Source organism: Electrona antarctica (genome assembly GCF_951216825.1).
Source record: "Electrona antarctica genome assembly, chromosome: 16".
Taxonomy (NCBI): Eukaryota; Metazoa; Chordata; class Actinopteri; order Myctophiformes; family Myctophidae; genus Electrona; species Electrona antarctica.
Window position 1 is genome coordinate 28029576 of NC_136797.1, and position 22995 is coordinate 28052570.

At 42.1% G+C, this 22995-nt stretch overlaps 1 protein-coding gene across 5 annotated transcripts in view; it reads left to right on the forward strand.

Annotated features, from left to right (window-relative positions):
• Positions 1 to 22995, forward strand: part of ptpn13 (protein tyrosine phosphatase non-receptor type 13) — an 82406-nt gene that overhangs the window by 36554 nt on the left and 22857 nt on the right. For all 5 annotated transcript variants that reach the window (XM_079523553.1, XM_079523554.1, XM_079523555.1 and 2 more), the window contains exons 8-20: positions 6998 to 7090; positions 10178 to 10277; positions 14133 to 14406; positions 14523 to 14597; positions 16264 to 16438; positions 17313 to 17463; positions 17861 to 17999; positions 18379 to 18531; positions 19191 to 19373; positions 19490 to 19652; positions 20330 to 20795; positions 21693 to 21799; positions 22907 to 22966. In XM_079523553.1, coding sequence (XP_079379679.1) covers positions 6998 to 7090; positions 10178 to 10277; positions 14133 to 14406; positions 14523 to 14597; positions 16264 to 16438; positions 17313 to 17463; positions 17861 to 17999; positions 18379 to 18531; positions 19191 to 19373; positions 19490 to 19652; positions 20330 to 20795; positions 21693 to 21799; positions 22907 to 22966 — 2139 coding nt within the window. The remainder of the gene's footprint in view (positions 1 to 6997; positions 7091 to 10177; positions 10278 to 14132; positions 14407 to 14522; positions 14598 to 16263; positions 16439 to 17312; positions 17464 to 17860; positions 18000 to 18378; positions 18532 to 19190; positions 19374 to 19489; positions 19653 to 20329; positions 20796 to 21692; positions 21800 to 22906; positions 22967 to 22995) is intronic.

Below are 22995 nucleotides of genomic sequence, written 5' to 3' on the forward strand. Positions count from 1 at the left end.
TGTCAATGGCATTTAATGTTGTTGTTGCCACAAATTGACATATTTGAGGCACATATGAATTTCTCCTTTCATTGTCAATGGCAAATATGAGACGTTCCCTCAAAAATCACACCATGTGAAGTGAGGGGTGCTCTTATCATCGTACAGCATCCATTCATTGTCAATGGGAATTTAATTTGTAATTTGTTTTTTTGTAGGACAAAAATCCATATTATAGCTAAATATAGGAGGGGCTAGTGCCCCTCAAAAATTACAAAACAATTATGTTGCTAAAAACTGCTATTGGGGATAATGATTGCATGGAGAATCATTAGTACGGTCTGGGCTTAAATCTTCAAATAATTGTAGTGGAGAAAAAAGTACAATATTTCCTCTGAGATAATGTGTAGAGGAGTAGAAGTATAATGTATAAAAAAAAGCCTAAAGTGAATGTACTTGAAAATAGCAGCTCTATAAGCTTGCAATGCATTGCGACACGTTGTGAGCTTGTAGCTCTAATATTTCTGGTGAACGACACTGTCAGCTAAATTAAAAAACTAAATATAAATCAGGCTTAGACAAGAGGCAGCTCTGCAGAGCTCTGCAGAAAAACACGGAGAGGAGGAGGAGGAGGAGGAGGAGGAGGAGGAGGAGGAGGAGGAGGAGGAGGAGGAGGAGGAGAAAGGGCAAGGAACCAAGGAAATGTGATGGAAAAGACAGGATATGTAGAAGGAAATCAGGCGTTTGCAATGCATCAGAAAGACACGTCTTGTTCTGCTGGTCTGTGACTCTCCAGAATGAGATGGAGCCAATGTAGAGACCACTCGGAAAGGAGTCGGAGTGTTAAATCATTGGATGGGCCCCTGGCTTGCTGCTGATGAAGAATAGTATAATATAGTAGATGAAACAACTGCTGATAATGGCTAACATCCTTCTCTTTCTGTACCTTCTCTCTCGTCCTCTCCCTTTCTCGCTCTCTCAAGATGTGTGTCTGTGTGTGCGCGCATTTACTGACTATACCCCCTTATGTGGAAGAATAGTTTGCTCAGCAGTAGCGCTGTTGATGCCTTCTCGTGAATTAGCTGTTAAATCGGCCATTAATCCTTTGCCAATTTTACCATTGTCAAGCTGCTGCTTGTAATGTCCTGCTTCCAAGGAGGGGTAGGACAGACAATGGTCTTTACAGATGTTCATTTGAGACATCCAGCTGTCAGTATGAACACAGCATCAGTGTTAAAAGCTGCAATTCATGATTGGAACCCGAGATGGGTCGTGTGAGAGACCACATTTTCTACCAGTCCTCCAAGAGGCAATCCCAACTTGTCCATGCTTTGATTGATTGATTAGTTCATTGAAATGAATTAAAAAATAGACAGATTTCAGACACAAGAAAGCCGGCAGGCTTGAACAAAACGGACAAAAAACTAAATACGGTATCTTTGTATTATGACTTGCCCCACCTTCCTTTTGGGAACGGGGGCAGTGACAGACAAAACAAACATTAAACTGTCCATTGTCAATGGCATTTTTTATGTTTGACTAGACAAGACAAACATTAAACCTGTACATAGGAGGGGCTAGCGGCCTAGCGCCCCTCAAAAACATGACAAAACGAAAGAAAACACAAACAACGCTCAGGGGGAGATCTTGTGCTTATGGGCTTCAGGCAGTACTACAGGTGAACCAGTAGGTGTCCTACCCCGACACTAGGGTCTAAATCTCAATGGAAGTGGGTGTAGGGTGAAACATTACATTATGCCAGTTCTCTCTCTCTCTTTCTCTCTCTCTCATATATTCCCTCCCTTGATCCCCCCTCTCTCATTCCTTTCCTCTGTGCCTTAAGGGTAGGCGGTGTAAGCTCATGTTGAAATGTTTATTCCAGGTTAGTGTGTGTGTGTGTGTGTGTGTGTGTGTGTGTGTGTGTGTGTGTGTGTGTGTGTGTGTGTGTGTGTGTGTGTGTGTGTGTGTGTGTGTGTGTGTGTGTGTGTGTGTGTGTGTGTGTGTGTGTGTGTGTGTGTGTGTGTGTGTGTGTGTGTGTGTGTGTGTGTGTGTGTGTGTGTGTGTGTGTGTGTGTGTGTGTGTGTGTGTGTGTGTGTGTGTGTGTGTGTGTGTGTGTGTGTGTGTGTGTGTGTGTGTGTGTGTGTGTGTGTGTGTGTGTGTGTGTGTGTGTGTGTGTGTGGGACTCCTCCCCTGGGAGAACTGGGATTGACCAACAACCAGTGATGACTAAACCAGTGCTTAGTTCTCTTTCACTGTCATGCACCATTCATTTTACTCCTCTGCCCTCCCTTCCTTGATTGCCTGACTTGCACTGCAGTTTGATTTAAAACCAAAACATTTTTTATTTTTTTTACCATCATTCTTCGGGCGTCTGAAACAGTTAATCGAATAAAATGTATTGAATTAATTGCTGTAGTGATGGCTGTGTCATGTAAATATGTCGATTTGATAACCCATAATGCGAATGCTTGTCTTTGTTTCATAATATTAACTGAATAGTTGATTTTTTTTACCCCTTTTTCTGTCGTTATAACAATTATTCAGTGCCAATCACGCGTTTTGACGTCTTTTTTTCCTTTTTTTTCCAAAGGCCCACAGTGTCTTTGAGCTTTTAGTTTTTACAGTAGATGAGCGGTGCTAACCTATGATCCACCGGTCAAGTGCCAGTGAAGCCAAGAACCAGGAAACTCAACTTTATTGCATTATTGTAACATCATGTTGATAGTGATGAATTGGATAATTGGAAAATGAATTGAGAGATCATTCAGTTAAATAACACTTCTTCTGTGAACTTGACTCTTACCTCCCTCTGAAAGACTTCAAAGAATCACATGGTCTCACCTCAAGAACAAGATCTAGCATTCCTATACTGGAAATGGCACCTCTACAAGTTCACAACGCGTGACACAGTGTGAGCTTGTAGATCTGCTATTTGCGGTGAGCGACACGGTTGTACGATGGAATATAAATTCCCTTCTGCTCATCCTGAGCAGCCGGGTGATGCTGAAACTGAATTTGTTAGGTTTGTCTTTTAGACGGCATATAGCATTTATGTACAGCATATGACTGATCCTTGATGAAGTTGGACTGACCAAGCTTCATTTTAGATTAATTCACGTTTTGTATCGGGAAGCTTGCCAGTGTCAAATATTCCTCTTAAAGGGACCACTTCACCACTTTTCAACCTACCTTCATATAATAAGGGCCTTTCTCGGCCACACCCCTCTCACATTGTTTATATTGTGTTTTACTCCAAGTAAGTAGTGATGGATGTGTTCTGCCCTGTGTCTGTGTCTGTACACAGACACAAGACAGACACAAGACATGTGTTTTGAATGTGTGAACGCAGCCCAGTAAGTCCACCCCCTCCTGGTGCTGCGGCCATCTTGGAAACTAAAACACAATATAAACAATGGGAGAGAGGTGGGGCTGAGAAAGGCCCTAATTGGTCCTCACTAATGTTCATGATAAAATGCCACACATTTCTTCTACTCGGTCTGTGTCTCATGGGAGGGCAGAAACCGGTCCACCAGTGACATCATTGATGGGGAATCCAAGCTAATAGAAACGACAGGCGTTTCTATTCCTGAAAAGTTGCAATGCGATAATGGAAGCCACCCTTCTCACGATAATAAAAATCTAAATATTTTAAAAAAAAATCACCCCCGTGTGAACTGAGTGGTGCAAGGTCTTATATAGCCTGATCAGCTGTGGTCTGATGTAATGTCAGTGACCATAGTAACCATGCTCATTTTTTTGGTACGAACACGGGTACACGGGTACAAAGCCAGTTGTTGGAGTGGTTTGCACCACTCAAAAACTAGACCGGACGGTCCCCGGCTGTAGTGTCCCTTTTATGCCCATATATGGAGATATCTGTCTCTCTGTGTCACTTTATTCCTATATGGAGTTCTGTGTCAGGCATGCTCCAAATATGGAGTGTTGTGATGCCAGAGCCCGGGCAGAGGTCTTTTGTGGCGGTTCTGGACAACCGTGGGTCTGACCGACACCAGGCACTGCACTGAGTCCCTGCGGGGGTTTGGATTGGAACGCGTGTGTCGTATTTGAAGTCGGTGGGGCGAACGGTTCTTGAATAACGTGGATTACAGACGTACATATGGAGTTCTGTGTCAGGCATGCCCAAATGTTGTGTTGTGATGTCGGAACAGGCCAGCTCCATATAGAGCGTCGCAGTCCCGCCCCCTACCATGGCCCAGGAAATGATTCTCCGTTCATTTTCCTCATAGACATTTCAGAAAGTATTTATTTAAAGACGTTTACGCCGCGGACAAAGCCAACTCGAGTCGTGACAAATCATGACAACAAACACATTTTTGGGCCGAACAAATAATTAGAAGAAAAAAACGGCAGGGTACAACACTTTTTTTGTTGTTTTTCTTCTTTGTAATTATTTGTTTGGTCCAAAATATTGTTTGTGTTGTCATGAGCTCGAGTTGGCTTTGTCCGCGGCGTAACCGTCTTTAAATAAATACTTTTTGAAATGTCTATGGGAAAAATGCATTGGGATTCATTTCCTGGGCCATGGTAGGGGGCGGGACTGCGACGCTCTATATGGAGCTTGGGCAGGGGCCCTGTCCAGATCCCGGGCAGTGGCCTTTTGTGGCGGTTCTGGACAACCGTGGGTCCGACCAACTCAACACCGGGCACTGCACTCCCTGTGGTGATGTGGAATGTGTGTGTCGAATTTGAAGTCAGTGGGACGAACAGTTCTCGAGTTCCATGGATTACGTACTTACGCACACACACACACAGATACTTGGTGAATTTATAGATAGAAAAATAAAAGAATATTGTTTTTAAAAAAAAGCCTAATGATGATGTCACTGGTGGAACTGCCCACAGTCCTCCTATGAGACACTGGCTGAGTAGAAACAAATTGTGGTATTTTATCATGAACATTAGTGAGGACCAATTATATGAAGATAAGTTGGTGAATTGGTCCTTTAATAACAGGCAATTGATTTAATCTTATACATTTTAAGTGACCCAGTTGAGTTCTCCACTCCTTCAAAGGGTCAAGCGTGTGTGCTTATGCATGTGTGTGTGTGTGCATGCAGAGATCTGAGCATGCGAGTATGAACAAATGCCTGTGTATCTCTGGACTTACATGTGTGTTGGCACGCATACTGTACGTTGATTTTGTGTGTGAAGTTAAGGAACTGTAAAGTCACACAGAAAGCATGACTCTTCTTATTAGAGACCGAGCGATGCCAGATTTTGCGTCCGGTCCCGATTTTGGAGAGTCCTGATGAACCATGTTTTAGCCGACATTTCGTCAAAGCAGAAAATGTAATGATTTTTTGTAAGCAAAAAAATATAAAAATAAACACAAATTCCTTTTTAGCTAGATCTGAACATTTAATTATGTTTATTTTATTATACAATGAACAGGTAAATGAACAGGTAAATACACGTACAGTACAGTACAGTACAGTACAGTATGAACTGAACTGACACATCGGCTATACAACTGCTGATACTAATGTCAAAGAACATGCATACATATTACTTACTGACGAACAACGACGTCTCAGAGTTCTTTCAGGTGACAGGTCAAGACCAGTCCTCCCCATTGCTACTTTGATGACACGCATAAAGCAGCTTACTGAAGATGTTTACAGACACAGAATATAATGGGGTGAAACCAGTTGTACAAAAGAGCATCTATGGAGCCAAGTCTCTGAGCAATGACTGGGGAATGCCATTTATCCGAGCTATGTAGGTGCGATTGATACTCGGGAGCCGGACTTTCAAGTTCTTTGTACAAGGGAGAACAAGGTAAAGGTACGGTCCTGAAAGTGTTACCGTTCCATTGTAATTTTTACACTTAAAGGAACGATTCACCCATTTTCAACCTTTTTCAATGTATAAAGTAATTCAATGAATAATAATTCAGACCACTTTGGTTGTTATTGTCTGTTTGTGTGTGGGGGGAGGAAAGGAAAGGAAAATTGTTTGTTTGATTATTGACTTTTGCAGTCCAAGTCTTTAGTCTACTTCCTAAACTACTGGCTTCAGGGCCTGCATTTCAACGTGGATTGTGTGGATTCACAGCGATATAGATGACATGAATGTGGAAGTACTGGCTTGGAAGTGATGTTCAGCACTGGTTCCCAAACCTTTTAGACCGTGGCCCAAAAGATAAATTATTATATCATTATTAACCCGAGACCCAAACTAGTGAAAATAGCAGATCTACAAGCTCACAACGCGTTGCTTCGCGCCGCGTTGTGAGCTTGTAGATCGGCTGTTTTCACTATTTCTTAAACATTTGCTTTCTAATTTATGGAATTTCTTTGATTTCTCTTTGATTTCTTCATGAAACTACTGAGAAAAATCATTGCATTTGTTTTGAATTTATAAAAAGATTACCTTTTTGGGAATGTTTTAAAAAATAAATAAAGGGACCCATAAAAATTGGCCCGCGACCCAACCTTGGGTCCCGAACCCACTGTTTGGGAAACGGTGATGTACAGCATTCAGGCTTCCTCTGTACAAAGCTGCCTCACCCACTGCTGGCTAACTGGCTGTTATTTATACTTTGTTGTACGACAGTGTCATGCATCAACATTTCAGATCTACAACGCGCTGCAATCGTGTAGATAAGCTATTTCCGGCATGTGATAAGTCTATCATATGGCGAAGTGTATTCAAATAAATAACGATAGTTATGATACATAATCTTGATCTCAAGTTATTGATCAAAATTATTGTCTGAGACACAGACCATGTCAACAGAAATCACACCATGTTGAAGAATGGCAAAAAGTTCCTTTAATATCAAGGCAAAAATGTGAACCATTTTGAAAGTTTTCACCTAGAATGAAATGACCGAAATATCGATGCCATTTTGAAAGTGGTTAGATGAACACTTTAATGCCTCCTCAGTGCATGGAGCTGTCGGGTGAATCTGTAAGTCAGAGCGATCCTATATGAATGAAGATGTTCAAATAGTTTAGTTTTCCTCATGCACTCCCGTGTGGTTGTCTTTTCTCAGATCCTATCCACAGCCACCAGAGATATCACAGTGACTACAGCTCCTCCAGTGAGAGTCCATCAGTGACGTCTTCTGACCCAGACTACAGACAAGGTACATACCTATAGTGTTTAGATTTGGATTTGAGTGTCCGCCCTGAAACTGGGAGGACTGTAAAAATGCCTCCCTGCTTGGCACTCGGCATCAAAGGGTTGGATTGGGGGGTCAAATCGTATGACTTTGACTTTGACCTTCTCTTCTGTTGAGAAATGTATATCCTGTTGACAAGAGGTATTGCATGAATGTCAAAATTGCAATTTGTCCTCTACCCAAAGGGACTTTCTGTTGTGGATCAACATTTGAAAATGTGGCACTCTAGTTCGCACCCTGGGTTGGACATAAAAGTGATGGATTGCTGGTTAACCTTATGGTTTAAAACATTTGAAATTAATGCAGATGGACTTCTGAAGCAAGTCTCTAGTCACTAGAGCCTTGCTTCAGAAGTTTGCTTTACTCATACTACCATCTCCGACTTGCATCCATACAACACTGAAATCACATCTCGCAGATCGAGTACAGCGCAATTCTTAGAGTGAAGTCAGAAAAAATACTAATTTGACATATTTTAACATGGTTTATATGGTTTAATCAGGTCAAGGTGACAGTAAGATAATGTTGTAGCACTTAATTGGAATACTAGCTATTATTGCTTTTCCTTGGATAATAATTGTGTCTATGCATAATCTAGCTTTATTGGGTTTCCGTGATTTATGTTTCACAACTTGGCTAGACTTAGCTAAAGCTGGTCACATAACACTGCTGTACTTGGATTAAAGTTCTCAGTCGCCACGACTGATTTCAGTCTTTTTGATTCCATTGAAGCCATCATCATCATGTCTTCTTTCTTTGGGGCATCAGCCAAAACATTCTCTCAATGCATTGCACATTGAGAGCTTGTAGATCATCTCTTTTCGGTTATTATTTTAGAGCATTTGATAAATGGTAAATGGTGCATTTATATAGTGCCTTTATCCAAGGTGCTTTACAGAGATTGTGCATTACATTCACCCATTCACACACACATTCATACACCGATGGCGGGAGAAACCATGCAAGGCACCAACCAGCACATCAGGAGCAATTAGGGGTTCAGTGTCTTGCTCAAGGACACTTTGACACTAACTCTGGGGGAGCCCGGGTTCAAACTGGCGACCTTGCGGTTACCATCCAGCCACTCTACCCCTGAGCCACCGCCACCCATCAGGACGATGTGCTCGGTCAAACTGGCAATATGTTTCCGAGGCATCTTCCATAAAATCTGTAATAGTCTCTGTCGGGTATTTCATATAAAAAGCTCCTTTCACGCCGTCTCATAAATCACCCTTTATGACTTATCAACATTTTCAGTCGTGAGATTTTATTTTGCTTATATCCATATGCTGTAACATAAAGGATTAACTGTACTTAATGTTATTGATTGTATACAGCAATGGTTCCCAAACGGCGTACGGTGAAACACGTCCGCTTTCAGTTTGATTGAATTATTAGAGAGTACCGAAATCCTTACGTCACTCACTCATGCCCTGGGTCGCGGAAGTAATTTCTCTATTAGAATATGGGTCATCTTGGAATCGTCTCGTATAAGAATTCTGGTCCAAAAATAAACTGTCTTTGCGATATTGTTGGGGAGGTGGCTCTGTATCGTTTAATAGTCGGCAGTAATTCGCGTTTTCTCACTTTTTTAAATAGTCGACCTACAAGCTCACAAAGTGACACATTGTGAGCTTGTAGATCGACTATATTCACTATTTTAGAAAATTTGCAAGCAGCACTATGTAACTATGTTCTTATGAATATAATGTCATTATGTCCAATCTTTACAATGACGTGTGTGTGTGTGTGTGTGTGTGTGTGTGTGTGTGTGTGTGTGTGTGTGTGTGTGTGTGTGTGTGTGTGTGTGTGTGTGTGTGTGTGTGTGTGTGTGTGTGTGTGTGTGTGTGTGTGTGTGTGTGTGTGTGTGTGTGTGTGTGTGTGTGTGTGTGTGTGTGTGTGTGTGTGTGTGTGTGTGCCCTAGCATCTGACAACAATATGTTCCTCCTGTCATTGTGAAGAGGTCCTAGATTTTAAAGCGGCACATTTTATATGCCATTTTTTAAGGCCACTGTTTATTATTGTGATACTCATAGACAAAACATGACACATTTCTTTTGATGTGGCTGAACACCTTTAAAACTGCATAGTTGCCAGGAAGTTGTTTAACAATAGTTGTTTAACAATAATTTCAATCTTGAGAGCATAAAATGGTCAATGTTTAGTTTTTCACTCGAAAGTTCAAGATCTACAAGGGTCCAACTCTCCATTATTTAGCTGGGTACCACCTGGAACCCCCTCAGGGACCTCTGGTGATCCCCTGACCACTGGTTGAGAACCGTGTGTGTGTGTGTGTGTGTGTGTGTGTGTGTGTGTGTGTGTGTGTGTGTGTGTGTGTGTGTGTGTGTGTGTGTGTGTGTGTGTGTGTGTGTGTGTGTGTGTGTGTGTGTGTGTGTGTGTGTGTGTGTGTGTGTGTGTGTGTGTGTGTGTGTGTGTGTGTGTGTGTGTGTGTGTGTGTGTGTGTGTGTGTGTGTGTCCTAGCATCTGACAACAATATGGCAATATCTGTACTATTTCCCTCCTGTCATTGTAAAGAGGTCCTAGATTTTAAAGCGCCACATTTTATATGCCATTTTTTAAGGCCACTGTTTATTATTGTGATACTCATAGACAAAACATGACACATTTCTTTTGATGTGGCTGAACACCTTTAAAACTGCATAGTTGCCAGGAAAACTACACTTCCAGTAAAACATGAATCATGTTTTCTTAAGAAATTTCAATGCTTTTTACATCCTCTGAGGCAGCCATTCTGACCTTGTGTTTTGTTTCACACATTAGCATATGATTTGATGGGTTGTTTGAGCGTGAAGCTGCATCATGTCTGACACCAACAGAGTGCTTATCTCTTGAGATAATGCCTACACATTAGTCACTGTTACACTCGCACGGTCCCATTTCTCATGCCTTTGTGTTGAATACAGTTACTTGTCCACATCTTAACTGTGTGTGCTGCTCACATTCAGATATGTTCATTTGTGCCCACTGCACATGTGGTGTGTGCGTGTGTGCGTGGCTGTAGAACTAACCAGACTGTCCCTTCTCTCACAGCTAAGAAGCCAGAGGACTTCAGGCGGTACAGCTCACAAGTGGCCTTGTCGTCAGATCATGATATCCTGTCGTTGACGAGTCACAAAACACACAGGCACAGGTAAAACACACATATAAACACACACCCTCTCTCTCTCTCACGCATGCACACACACACACACGCACCAACACACTCACGCACGTGCGCCACAGTCTGTAGCAGGCCGTGTCCCCCGAGTTGTCAGTGAGTTTTATCATTTACATTCCTGTCCTGTCATGCATGTTGCAGATGCCTGCATGCCCAACGTCGCATGGCCTAACCTTGCAAACGTCTTCATTCAGGTTACTCGGCTGTTAATGTTCAACCGGTCCAGGTAGCACAGGATGAGCTCATTCCCACGGCACAAAACTATCACTATTGCCTGTTTAGAGAGAGTCAGTGGGGGGGGGGGGGGCTGTACATTTCTCTATCTCTAATTATTAAACCAACCATGTCTATGAATCAACCACTTTCAACCTGGCCTGCCTAATGTCATTATAGGCCGGATTTGTCCAAAAGCGTCAAAGCAATTTTTAAAAGGCCTACATCTACAAGTTCACAACGTGTTGCTTGCCATGTGACTTGGGAACTCGACTATTTTCACTATTCCTCGTACGACATAGTATATAGGGCACAAGTGGTTAACTTGTTCCTGTTGGCTATGTTTAAATGTAGTGTCTGTAAGTCCTGTAATGTCTGTATGTCTTGGCTATGTAGCTCTTTTTTGCCCCCTTTTGGTACATTTCAGTACTTCAAGCCCCATTCCAACATGGATAACAGGTGCTCACTTGTGCTTGCATTAATGCACAGTTGCTTTACTGCAGGTGGTTTTATAATTGACTTTGGGGCTGGTGGGCCTGTATTTCCCCACTTTCCTCCATGCACGGTATTGTGCATTTTATTTTATCTTTTGGTTTTTTTTATCCCTGTCCGGTTCTTAACCCATTTTGGACTGAGGTCGATTAAAAAAAAGGCTTCTAAATCCTAAATTTTTTCTGAAAAACCCATGTTTCTATGTCAGTGGTACTCAACCTTTTTCACGTCAAGGACCCCCAGAATTATCTTTATTTGGGCCACAGACCCTCGTCTCAAAATATGTTGTTCCAGGGACCCCTCAGAAGCCAATATTTTAGTTAAAAATGTTCGCTCTGAAATATATATTCAAAGATTTGCGCCACATTTTCACGACTTTTCAAAAATAGCAGACCTACAAGCTCGTAGCGCGCCACTCGGTGGCGCGCTATGAGCTTGTAGATCTGCTATTTTTCAATAGCTAAAGTATAACATAATGCTTGAAACACCAAAAGGGCTTCCCGCCCAAAATGGATTAATACTACAGAGCCAAACATCCCACAGGCCCCAGATCAAGCTGTCCCGTCCGGTTCTTTGGGCCACACAGCTGGTGTGGCTTGGCAGGGTCATCACCATGCTTCCCCAATGAGGTCATTCTTAATTCCAAACCCACATTCAACTATCTATCTCTCTAATCTCTGGCATAACAGAGCAGAAGTGCCTCATGTTGCTATGCTTGCCTGTTCCCACCCCCTGCGACTGTTTAAATAGCAACCTTATGCTGATTTGACCTCTGGTGTTAAAAGCAAAGTCCTTTTTTTTTCTTTTTTTTTTTTAACAATGTATTCTATATGAAATGTAAGTAGAAAAAAAAAACAGTTAAAGGGAATAGAAACAGTTGAATTAAGCAATATTACACAAGAGGGTGTGGTTTAACGTGATTATTGCCACGACAGTGATGCGGTAAGGAACGAGACGAAGTCGAGTTCCGCAAGCATCACTGAAGTGTAATATTGCAATTATACAACAGTTACCCTTAAAACTAAGAAAATCGCTGAAAATACTTTTTTGAATGACATATGTAGTCACTACGATCACAAATGTCCCAAGAAACTAGCTAGCCTAGCCACCGAGTTTGCTAGCGCTCTGGGAAAACAGAGCAGCTGAATTCTTTGTTTTGATTAGGTGGTGAATGGTGCTGGTTTGATCTACGGCTAGAAGGCCGTTTCAACCAATCAGATTGCTTCCTCGAAACGACCTGTTGTATAATTGACATTACGCCACTGCTCATTTGCAACATCAACCCCTCAAGTGGTGCAACTGGGCTACCAGTGCCTCCAGACAGTTCAAACCTCAGTCTTTCCGCCCACCAGCTCTCTCAACCACGAGTCACATTTAGAGACGGTCTCTGATTTCCATAGCCTCAGAATGCATCTCTTGGCAATTGTCAGGCATACACTACAGCTGCATCGGTGCTGGGCTCATGTCTCTCAAAAGGAGCGGACTGTCCAATTAAAGAAGTCCCCAGGACAGACGACCACGTGAATGCCAGATACAGCTGAGGTTCGGGGCGGCTGTGGTTCAGGAGGTAGAGCAGGTCGTCCAATGATCCGTGGGTCGGAGTATCGGAAAAGTATCGGATCGGCCCTTATTTGGTCATATCGGTATCGGCGAATATGCCAGTCTAACCACCGATCCGACACAGGGGTAAGCGGTTGACACTATGGCAGGTAAATAAAAAGTGGGGGCATGTGGAGTTTGCTTTCGAGTTGCCCAAACTGCAAGTGCATATTTGAGTGGGGAGTCTGCTATAAACATAAACACTATTCCTGGTTGGTAGACTTCAAAATAAGATCTTTTTTCTTTTTGTATTATTATATATATATATATATTATTCTCTGGTAAAAACAACAGAAATTGTGTTATCGGGATCGGATCGGGAACGAAAAAAGTGTATCGGGACATCCATTATTATAATTATTATTATTTATTAGCTGAGCATTACCAGAATGCAAGAAGTGAAAAAACATGCAAATCTGGACACGTCCAGTATTGGCGGGCCAATACATGGCGGGCCTCACATGCACCACACACCAATGACAAACCAGGAAAGATGCAGCTCAACCCTGAGCAGTTCAATCTGCAGAGAACCTCACACCAGACCAGAAAGTAATGTAAAAAAAATTACAATAACCCAAGGAGGAGGAGTTGTCTTATTACTAGTAGAATGTAAGCCTGATAAACTTGAATGTTGATCAGCAGTGTAAGGGATGTGTTCGAAAGTTTTACAAAAGGCTCGATTCAGTACTGTTGGCACTAAAGGAGTAAAGAAAAATGGGCCAAATGAAAAGGGACGGTCCAACACAAGAAGTAGAATAATTTCTCAAGTCTCAAAATAATGTGGAAGAGGGACATCATATTTGTTTGCCAAGTAGATATGTGTCATTAGTCAAACTTTCACATTGTCAGTGAAATATTGCTGACATACTCAACATCAGGAACCAAACATCCACAGTGATGGTTTATGCTTACGATACCGAGATTCTCAAGTTGGAAATCGGGAGTGTGCTCGCAAACTCTAGACTCAACCACATCAGAGTTGTTTGATCTGAGCTAGCAGGCTTAAAAAGCATTTTCTAATATATCTGTCTGGTGAAGGCTTACTTCATGCAGAGACATGATTGCAATGTTTAATTTACAGTTTGTTATACTACTTTGTCACAGGCTGAAAACGGTAGATTTATAAGTTCAACACGATGACATACGTTGTGAGCTCGTAGATACCATAGGCTTTTCAGCACCCGACACGTACCGGCACGCAACTACAAACTATTAACTATGAATCAGACTTAACCCATTCTGGGCGGGAACCTCTTTTGGTGTTTTAACTAAGCATTATATTATACTTTTAGCTATTGAAAAATAGCAGATCTACTTGTAGGTCTGCTATTTTTGAAAAATCGTGAAAATGCGGCACATCTTTGAATATATATATATATTCTTTCAGAAGACCTTTCAACGTCAGGCCTAAATGGGTTAATGTAACGGGAGTTCTGAATATATATATATATATATATATATATATATATATATATATAACTAAGCCATGTATATTTCTGATGTCCATGCTTCTTCTCTTAACAGACACTATGAGGGCGCTTCAGATGACGGTGTGGTCAGTGCCGAGTTGCTCCTCCAGAGGCAGGAAGAGGAGGTTCAGCGTCTCCAGGTCCACCTAGCCAACAGGTTGTCTAGGGCCAACCTCTACGCTACAGACGACCCCCTAGCCAACAGGTTGTCTAGGGCCAACCTCTACGGTACAGACGACCCCCTGACGCCACTGGTACGCTCCTCCATGCTGGACCTCCGGGACCCTCTAAGTACCTCTATGTTGCCACATGCCCACCGCAAACCCAAGGTAATACAAGCAGAAATGATGGGTTTCTATCTTGGTGTATGATTCATTGGTAATGAATATCAAATGACTTGAGAGAGTAATTTTGCTGTCTATTTTATTTTTATTTTTTATTGCAGAACTTCTATGGCCCTGAGTTTGTGAAGATGACCAGTGAGCCGTGTGTCAACTTAGCTGTTCCTTCGTCAATAATGGTGAGAATGTGAATTTATGATTATTTGTCATAGTTACGAACCAAATGGACACTTGTAATGGGTTTGTAACTCAAACGGTGTGCAAAATTAACACGGTGTAGATAGCGGGTCCATAGAGTTAAAATTGTATCAAATGACTAAATGAGGGTCTGTGACCTAATGCACTTTCCCAAACACTGGGTCTACCTACCTGTGGGTCACGGACACATTTTTATGGGTCCCTTTATTTTTTGTTTCCTACATTTTGTTTTTTTAAAGGTTTGGGAACCACTTTCCTATAATAGTATAGCATTATATCAAAGAACTGGGGGTTCTTGAAATTAACCCATTTTGGGCAGGAACCCCTTTTAGTGTTTTAAGCATTATGTTATACTTTAGCTATTGAAAAATAGCAGATCTACAAGCTCTTATTACATGGCTTGGTTGAATGCTTGATTCTGATTGGTCAATCGCTTAATTCAGCGGTGAGTTATCTCATGATAATGACCGCTCCGCTGTATAATGACCGCTGCCTAATCAAACCCTCTGAGCACCACCAGCTGCGCGGCTGCGCCCGCTTGATTTACTGCCGTTTCCAACATAACAGCCATGTAAACACACACACTACTGACACACAATGTAATTTACAGCTAAACATTGCTCTTAAAAATGTTTTTGAAAACATTTGAGCGAGAAATAGACGAAGCAGCTGGACCCGAAAATGGATTCTATTTGATCAACTCACTTCCTTGTTTTCCGACAGTGCTTCAGCCCTGCAGCTGGGCAGACTCAGCCAGCGCGAAGTTATGGAATACCTTTTTTGTTGTGTTTTGGATCAATGGATTAATTTATGTTAGTTAGCCATGTAATAAGCGGGATAATATCTGGCTAGGTGGTCATTGTCGGGATATAATTCACCTTCAGGGAGTGTAACCACCTCGGCTTCGCCTCGGTGGTTAAACTCCCTGTCGGTGAATTATCTCCCGACAATGACCACCTAGCCAGATATTATCCCTTACATAGCGCGCCACCGAGTGCCACGGTACGAGCTTGTACTGTAGGTCTGCTATTTTTGAAAAATCGTGAAAATGTGGTGCAAATCTTTGAGTATATATTCTTTCAGAGCAAACGTTTTTAACTCAAATTGCTTTGCTTCTGGGAGGTCCCTGGAACAATATATTTTCAGATGGGGGTCGGCAGCCAATTACATATATTCTTGGGGGTCCTTGACATGAAAATGTTTAAGAACGACTGACATAGAGGTTTTCACAAAACTGTCAGGATTTAGAAGACATTTGTAGAATCGTTCCCAGGGCTAAATGGGTTAACCCATTCTGGGCGGGAACCCCTTTTGGTGTTTTAACTAAGCATTATGTTACAGTTTAGCTATTGAAAAATAGCAGATCTACAATGCTATTTTTGAAAAATCATGAAAATGCGGCACAAATCTATGAATATATATTCTTTCAGAGCGAACGTTTTTCTTTAATTTGACGTCGGGCCTAAATGGGTTAAAGGGGTTGAGAATCACTGTCTTGCAGCCCACTCCCATTCCGTTTCCCTCTCTCCTCAGAACAAGCGTGGTAAGGTGGAGGATGTTCACTCCCATTCCGTTTCCCTCTCTCCTCAGAACAAGCGTGGTAAGGTGGAGGATGTTCACTCCCATTCCGTTTCCCTCTCTCCTCAGAACAAGCGTGGTAAGGTGGAGGATGTTCCGAGGAAGGTGGGCGTGGTGCTGCTAAGTGGTCAGAAGCTTGAGCTGAGCTGTGACGTGAAGGCCATTTGTAAAGACGTTCTGGACATGGTGGTGGCTCATGTTGGCCTGGTTGAGCACCATCTGTTTGGCCTAGCGTATCTTAAAGGTATAATAAGTGTGTGTGTGTGTGTGTGTGTGTGTGTGTGTGTGTGTGTGTGTGTGTGTGTGTGTGTGTGTGTGTGTGTGTGTGTGTGTGTGTGTGTGTGTGTGTGTGTGTGTGTGTGTGTGTGTGTGTGTGTGTGTGTGTGTGTGTGTGTGTGTGTGTGTGTGTGTGTGTGTGTGTGTGTGTGTGTGTGTGTGTGTGTGTGTGTGTGTGTGTGTGTGTGTGTGTGTGTGTGTGTGTGTGTGTGTGTGTATACCCCCAAGTGTCCCCACCACAAGTGTTGTAGAATTTGAGAAATGGACATTTTGAGGACAATTTCCCTTGTCCTCACAAGAGAAATGGTTGTTTTAACAAGTTGCGGTTAGGAATTAGGCGTGTGTGTGTGCGTGCCAGCAAGCGTGCGTGCCAGCATGCATGTGCGTGCGCATGCATGCATGTTGTATCTGTGTATGTACTATATGTACCTAGATTTGTGATATGCCTGCCCTTTATATTTGCTCGGCTCATTTTCAGATAAATGAATCTAAGTAGAATTTGATGTTTGTCTAATCGCAATTTTTGAGATGATCGTCGTCATTGTTTCCGTTCATCCGTATAATCTTCGTTGAGAAATTGTGGGAATAGCAGATCTACAAGCTCATAGATCTATGTGACCTTGTGAGCTATTTAAAACAAAATGATTAAATGTGGCCTGTTTTGGCCATTGTATATTTTATTTATTTTGTTTACAAAGCCTAAAAGAGAAAAAAACAGGGTACTAATGTTCATTGCTAAAAACACAAAGTTATTATTCAATTATTTGAATGACAATCGTCTAGTAAAATGTCAGGTTTGTGACCTACCTCACTCTGGTCTCCTCATCTCCCTGCCTCCATAGATAATGAGTTTTTCTTCGTTGACCCCGACGTCAAACTTTCCAAAGTGGCACCTGAGGGGTGGAAGGATGATCCCAGGAAGAAGAAAGCTGATGTACTTTTTAATCTGTTCCTACGGATCAAATTCTTTCTGGACGATGTCAACCTCATCCAGTAAGAAAATATGATTACAATTAGTTGAAATGTCATGTGACAAATTACACAAAATCACACAAAATCACACACAAAATTACACAAGATCTACAAGCTCATAGTGCGCCACCGAGTGGCACGCTACGAGCTTGTAGGTCTGCTATTTTTGATAAATCGTGAAAATGTTGCACAAATCTTTGAATATAATATTCTTTCAGAAGACTTTTTATTTATTTCGACGTCAGGCCTAAATGGATTATTACTTTTCATTGGTTAAAAAAACCAAAAACATCAAAAGATCTATTTTACATCTAGGTACAAGCTGTTTGGCCCACAGGGACAATATTTCGGATTGCTTTAATATTGTGGTGCTTTGAATAAAAACGTTGAAATGTCTCTTCTGCACCGCTGAAACCAGGCACACCATGACAAAACACCAGTACTACCTTCAGCTGCGGAAGGATATCTTGGAGGAGAAGATGCGCTGTGACACAGAGAATGCCATGCTCCTGGCATCTCTGGCACTGCAGGCTGAGTTCAGTGACTATCAAGCTGAGGTAATGGTTTTTGTACAATAATTCCTCGTGTTGGTCAACATCAACTTTATTGTCACATCATAAGTTTACAGGTGCAAAACTATTGCAGTTTCAGAAGTAGTCATAAGAATAGAGAGAGAAACAAAGTCAAATGAATGTAAAAATGCAAAACTAAAACTTGCATAGTCTCTTGCAAGTAGAAAACACCTAGCAGCATATCTACAATTATACATAGCCTCTGATATCACCGATATCTGCTACCTGCTGCCAAGTGATGCCTCTCACAGTTTGTTAGAATTTCGGATATAGTTGGAAGCAAAGACCTCGCAAAAGAACAAGACTTGGAATGATATGTTTGTTGAGCTTTGTTCTCTAAATGTCATTTTGACGCTTCTTTCAGCTCCATGGGAAGACTTATTTCAGACTAGAACACTACCTGCCAGTTTCTGTCCTGGACAAGCTAGACCAGACCTCCATGAAGGAGGAGCTGCCTAAACTTCACAGCAACTATTATGGTGCCTCTGAGACCGAGGCAGAGCTTGAATTCCTTAAGGTCTGTACGCCCAATAAGCAAATTAACACAATTACTACAGCATAATAGAATACGCAGAATTGTTGAGGATTTAATGCAGGCATATGACTGCTTAATTAAAATATTTTATTTTGAATACTAATTGTACTATTTAGGACTACATTATTATCACAGGCATGTTGCACATACCGCTGTGTTATGCCCAATTTACATAATGTCCCATGCCTGAAATAGAGCGCCGAAGTCCTGACGTCACTCGTCTGTCTCGGGAGGTGTCTCTGTATCGTTTATGACAGTCAGTCCCTCATATTTGATACAGTCTGTTTCTAGCGGAAATATAACTAATTCAGCAGCAGTAACATTAGCGTTTTCTCACAGTCAGTTGTTTCTTCATATCCATATGAGTGAAACCTCCGGGATGATTTTCTTATTTTTTCAATCACAGTTCTTATGAGGCGATTTAAAATCCCCCTATGAGGATTACAATGCAAATAAAAAGTGAACGCATGGACTTAGCGCCCTCTGCTGATTGACGTCAGACTTCGGTGCTCTATGGCAGATGTACAAGCTCTCATGACGTTGCGTGGCTCGCATTGTGACCTTGCAGATCGCCTTCGTGACGGAACACTGCTGCATGACTTCATATATTAATTATAGTCCATATGTTGTTCCTCCTGAAGGTGAGCCAGAGGCTGACTGAATACGGGGTCCACTTTCACCGTGTGCTTCCTGAGAAGAGGTCCCAGACGGGAATCATGCTGGGGGTCTACTCCAAAGGGGTGCTTATCTTTGAGGTCCTTAATGGAAACCGAAGTCCAGTGCTAAGGTTCCCGTGGAGGGAGACGAAGAAGATCTCGTTTACAGTATGTGTTTGTGATGAATATTATAAACTGTCACATTGCACCATATCCCTACATTTATAGCACTTCAATCTGTAAGAAAAAGACAATATTAAAATCCTGCCCTTGTCTTTCCAAAGAAAAAGAAGATTTGCCTCCAGAACACATCGGATGGAATCAAGCACCTTTTCCAGACGGATAGCAATAAGACCTGTCAGTATTTGTTGCAACTTTGCTCCGATCAGCACAAGTTCCACTTGCAGATGAAGGCTCGCCAGAACAACCAGGAGCTGCAGGACCTTGGTATGATTCCTTCATCCACAGGCAGACGGGGCTGCCATGCTTTAGCCTTAGATACTCAAAATAGACCATCGTCTAAATTTGTTTGACTCGCCAGTGAAAAAGGTTTAAATTTTAGTGAATTGGAAAAAAAATTAAACTACCCCAAGTTTCCTCTAGAAAACCCACTCAATTTATGACTTTCATATCTTACCTAAAACATATTAGTACTGTAATAACTGAAGCTATTATCTTAAAAAAAAGCTTAAACTAGCTGTGAATAACTCAATGTTGAGCATCTGCATGGCATGTTTCTCGCCTAACAATGTAAGAATAAAAAGAGACCACACACTGATTGATGCTCCCAAGTGTAAAAGTTTACTGTGGTAACATTTCGAGCTGTCTAGGCTCTTCTTCAGACCTTCGCAAACATTGTGTAGAATCACACAGACATTTATATGCAGTGTGACATCCTGATCACTTTCTCGCTTTGAAAATCAAAATTCGTGACAAAATCTGAACTTTTGTTTGGCACAGTAATGTTGATGTCATGCGGTCACAGCTGTGTGTTTATAGAGCATTTTACAACAGCCCAGCCAGGTTCATAATCAAGAACCGGAAAGATTATATAATCAATGTTTTGTAACCATTCCCAGGTTAACAACATTTCACACACATCCCTGTCCTTTTTTGGTTGGCAGAGAACTGCCCTCTGAGCAACCTGCAGTATTCCCATGAAACGCTGAGTTCGGATGCGATGGGACGGACCGTGAGCTCCATCAGCCTGAGCCCTAGCTCCTCTTCGCGCTCCAACCCAGACCAGCTGAAGAGGATATCCTACTCTGAGGTGGCCCTCAACAAGGCTACCTCTGGCCGGCTCATAGTCCAGGATGACCTGGTTTTCCCAGGCTTCACTCCCGGCGCCGGAGTTCTCACAAACCCACGGTTGAAGAGCCGGTCCCACCACAACCTGGGCCAGGTGCCGGAGTCTCCGGAGCATCGAGTTGCGGCGCCAGCCTCATCGGGGGGTTCATATAGTAGCCAGTCGCACTCTGGACTGAAACAGGACCAGCTCAACCTGCTGGCCTCTAAACACCACCATCCTCATCATCATCATCGAGCCAGTTCTGACACAGGCTCCATCTCTGTCTCACACCAACAGGACAAGTGAGTGTTTATCTAAATAACTGCATAAAGTATTAACAATTAACTGAAAGTACATGTAATATGTGGACTTTTTTCCGCACGCACGCACGCACGCACGCACGCACGCACGCATGCACGCACGCACGCACGCACGCACGCACGCACGCACGCACGCACACAACCAGTGAATTAGCAATTGAAGTAAATATAATGTGGCAATAAAGCAACGTAACTTCTATTTGAAACCGTATCAGTGGCAGAGGCAGATATTGAAAGTTAAAGTGCGGCCCTACCCTAACAATTGCCATAATGTTAGGCCCGAAAACCCGAAAAGGCCTGAATGAAGGAGAGAGTGAACATAAATGTGTGGCCGCGGTGCCCGGCGTCATGTTTCAATTATAATACCGAGTGAGTGTGAGAGGGAATGGACTTATAGTCACCGAAATAAAGGATTTATGTAACTCACATTAATATTCCATTTCCACCATTCTAATGGATTCCATGGGTGAGTATTGAAGTAGACGTAGAGACGTTTCCAAAACGTGCTCATCGTAGAACAGGAGTACTATGTGAGATTGTTAGCAGTTCTGCCTAACTCTACCTCCAGTGCATTACTACATCACTATAGTGGCATTCAATTCCAAAGTCGGCTGATAACATTATGTGTGCATAAATTACTATAAGTAGTTAGAAAGGAATTGAGTATGCATCTGGCATTTTGTAGTGCATTTCAATTGCATTTAGTCGTAGATATTTTTCAGACGGCTCATGTTTTCGGCTGCTCTGTTTCCCCTATGCCCTACTGTGGGAGAGATAGCATGATAACAAAAAAAAACATCTTACTTGGCTTTTTTTTTTTTTGCTGTGGGAGGTAAAAATTACTATTTTGAAGCTAACCTCCTCACTATTCCTTCTCAGAGCATTTGGCAGTGTGGCTCATAGCAGTCCAGCGTGGAGCAATAGGAGATGCCAGAAGGAGTCTGACTCTTCGTCAATAGAGGATACTGGCCAAGCGTACGTAGTAGGTAAGGTTGTTGACCTGACTGTGTACACTGCAACATCTTCCCTTTTTTATTGGACCCATAATGGGTTACTCTGACTGCTTACAATTATCCATTAATCCATTTTGGGCGGGAACCCCTTTTGGTGGTTACATACATTATGTTATAATGTAGCTATTGAAAAATAGCAGATCTACAAGCTCATAGCGCGCCACCGAGTGGCGCGCTATGAACTTGTAGGTCTGCTATTTTTGAAAAATCGTTAATGTGCCTCAAATCTTTCAAGAAATTGTCATGATTTAGATTTTTTTTTTTTTTAATTTCGACGTCAGGCCTGAATGGGTTAAGGGCGGGAACGCATCTGTGTTGCCTTTTAACCACTTTTAACCATTATTTTAAACTTCAGCTGTTGGAAAAATAGCAGATCTACAAGCTCGTAGTGCGGCACAGAGTGTCGCGCTACAAGCATATAGATTACTATTTTTGAAAAATTGTGAAAACGTGGTGCAAATCTTTGAATATATATTCTTTCCCAACGTATGTTTTTAACTCAAATCTTTGCTTCTGGGGGGGTCACTGGAACAACATATTTTCAGAAATTGCTTGAGAACTACCGACATAGAAAACTGTCAGAAAACTCTCATTTATATAGAATCTGGTCTCAGGTCTTAAAGCTGCAATCTGTAGTTATTTACTATATTAGTGAATATATGGTATAATGTTATTTTTTTGAGGGGAGTTATAGCCCCTCCAACATCTGGCTTTTCATCATATGGCGTCTATGGACTTTTAATTAAGTTTGTTTACAGAAGTTAAACAAACATTACCAGGCGCCCCTCACTTCACACGTGTGTGAAGTCTGTATGGTAATGTGTGATGATAATGCATGAGAGACCTGGGTTTGAATCCCAGGAAGAATGATACATGTTATAAATTGCATTTGCACACTGGAGTCAACACATCCGTACATTCGGTGTACAGTAATTGTTCCAGAGCTAAGGGTCAGCTGCACCACAACATAATGTCTTGCAAAGGTGTCCCACACAGTGACTATAGCAGATATCCATTTATATGACAAAGTATAAACTATGTCTTAAGTGTTCAAACCGTTCTCTTTTGTTCTCTACCCAGGGGTTAGTATGCACAGTTCCTCTGGCCCCCCTTCAACCCCTGCCTCCCTAACTGTAAATGGTAGGCATTAACACGACATGTCACCACTT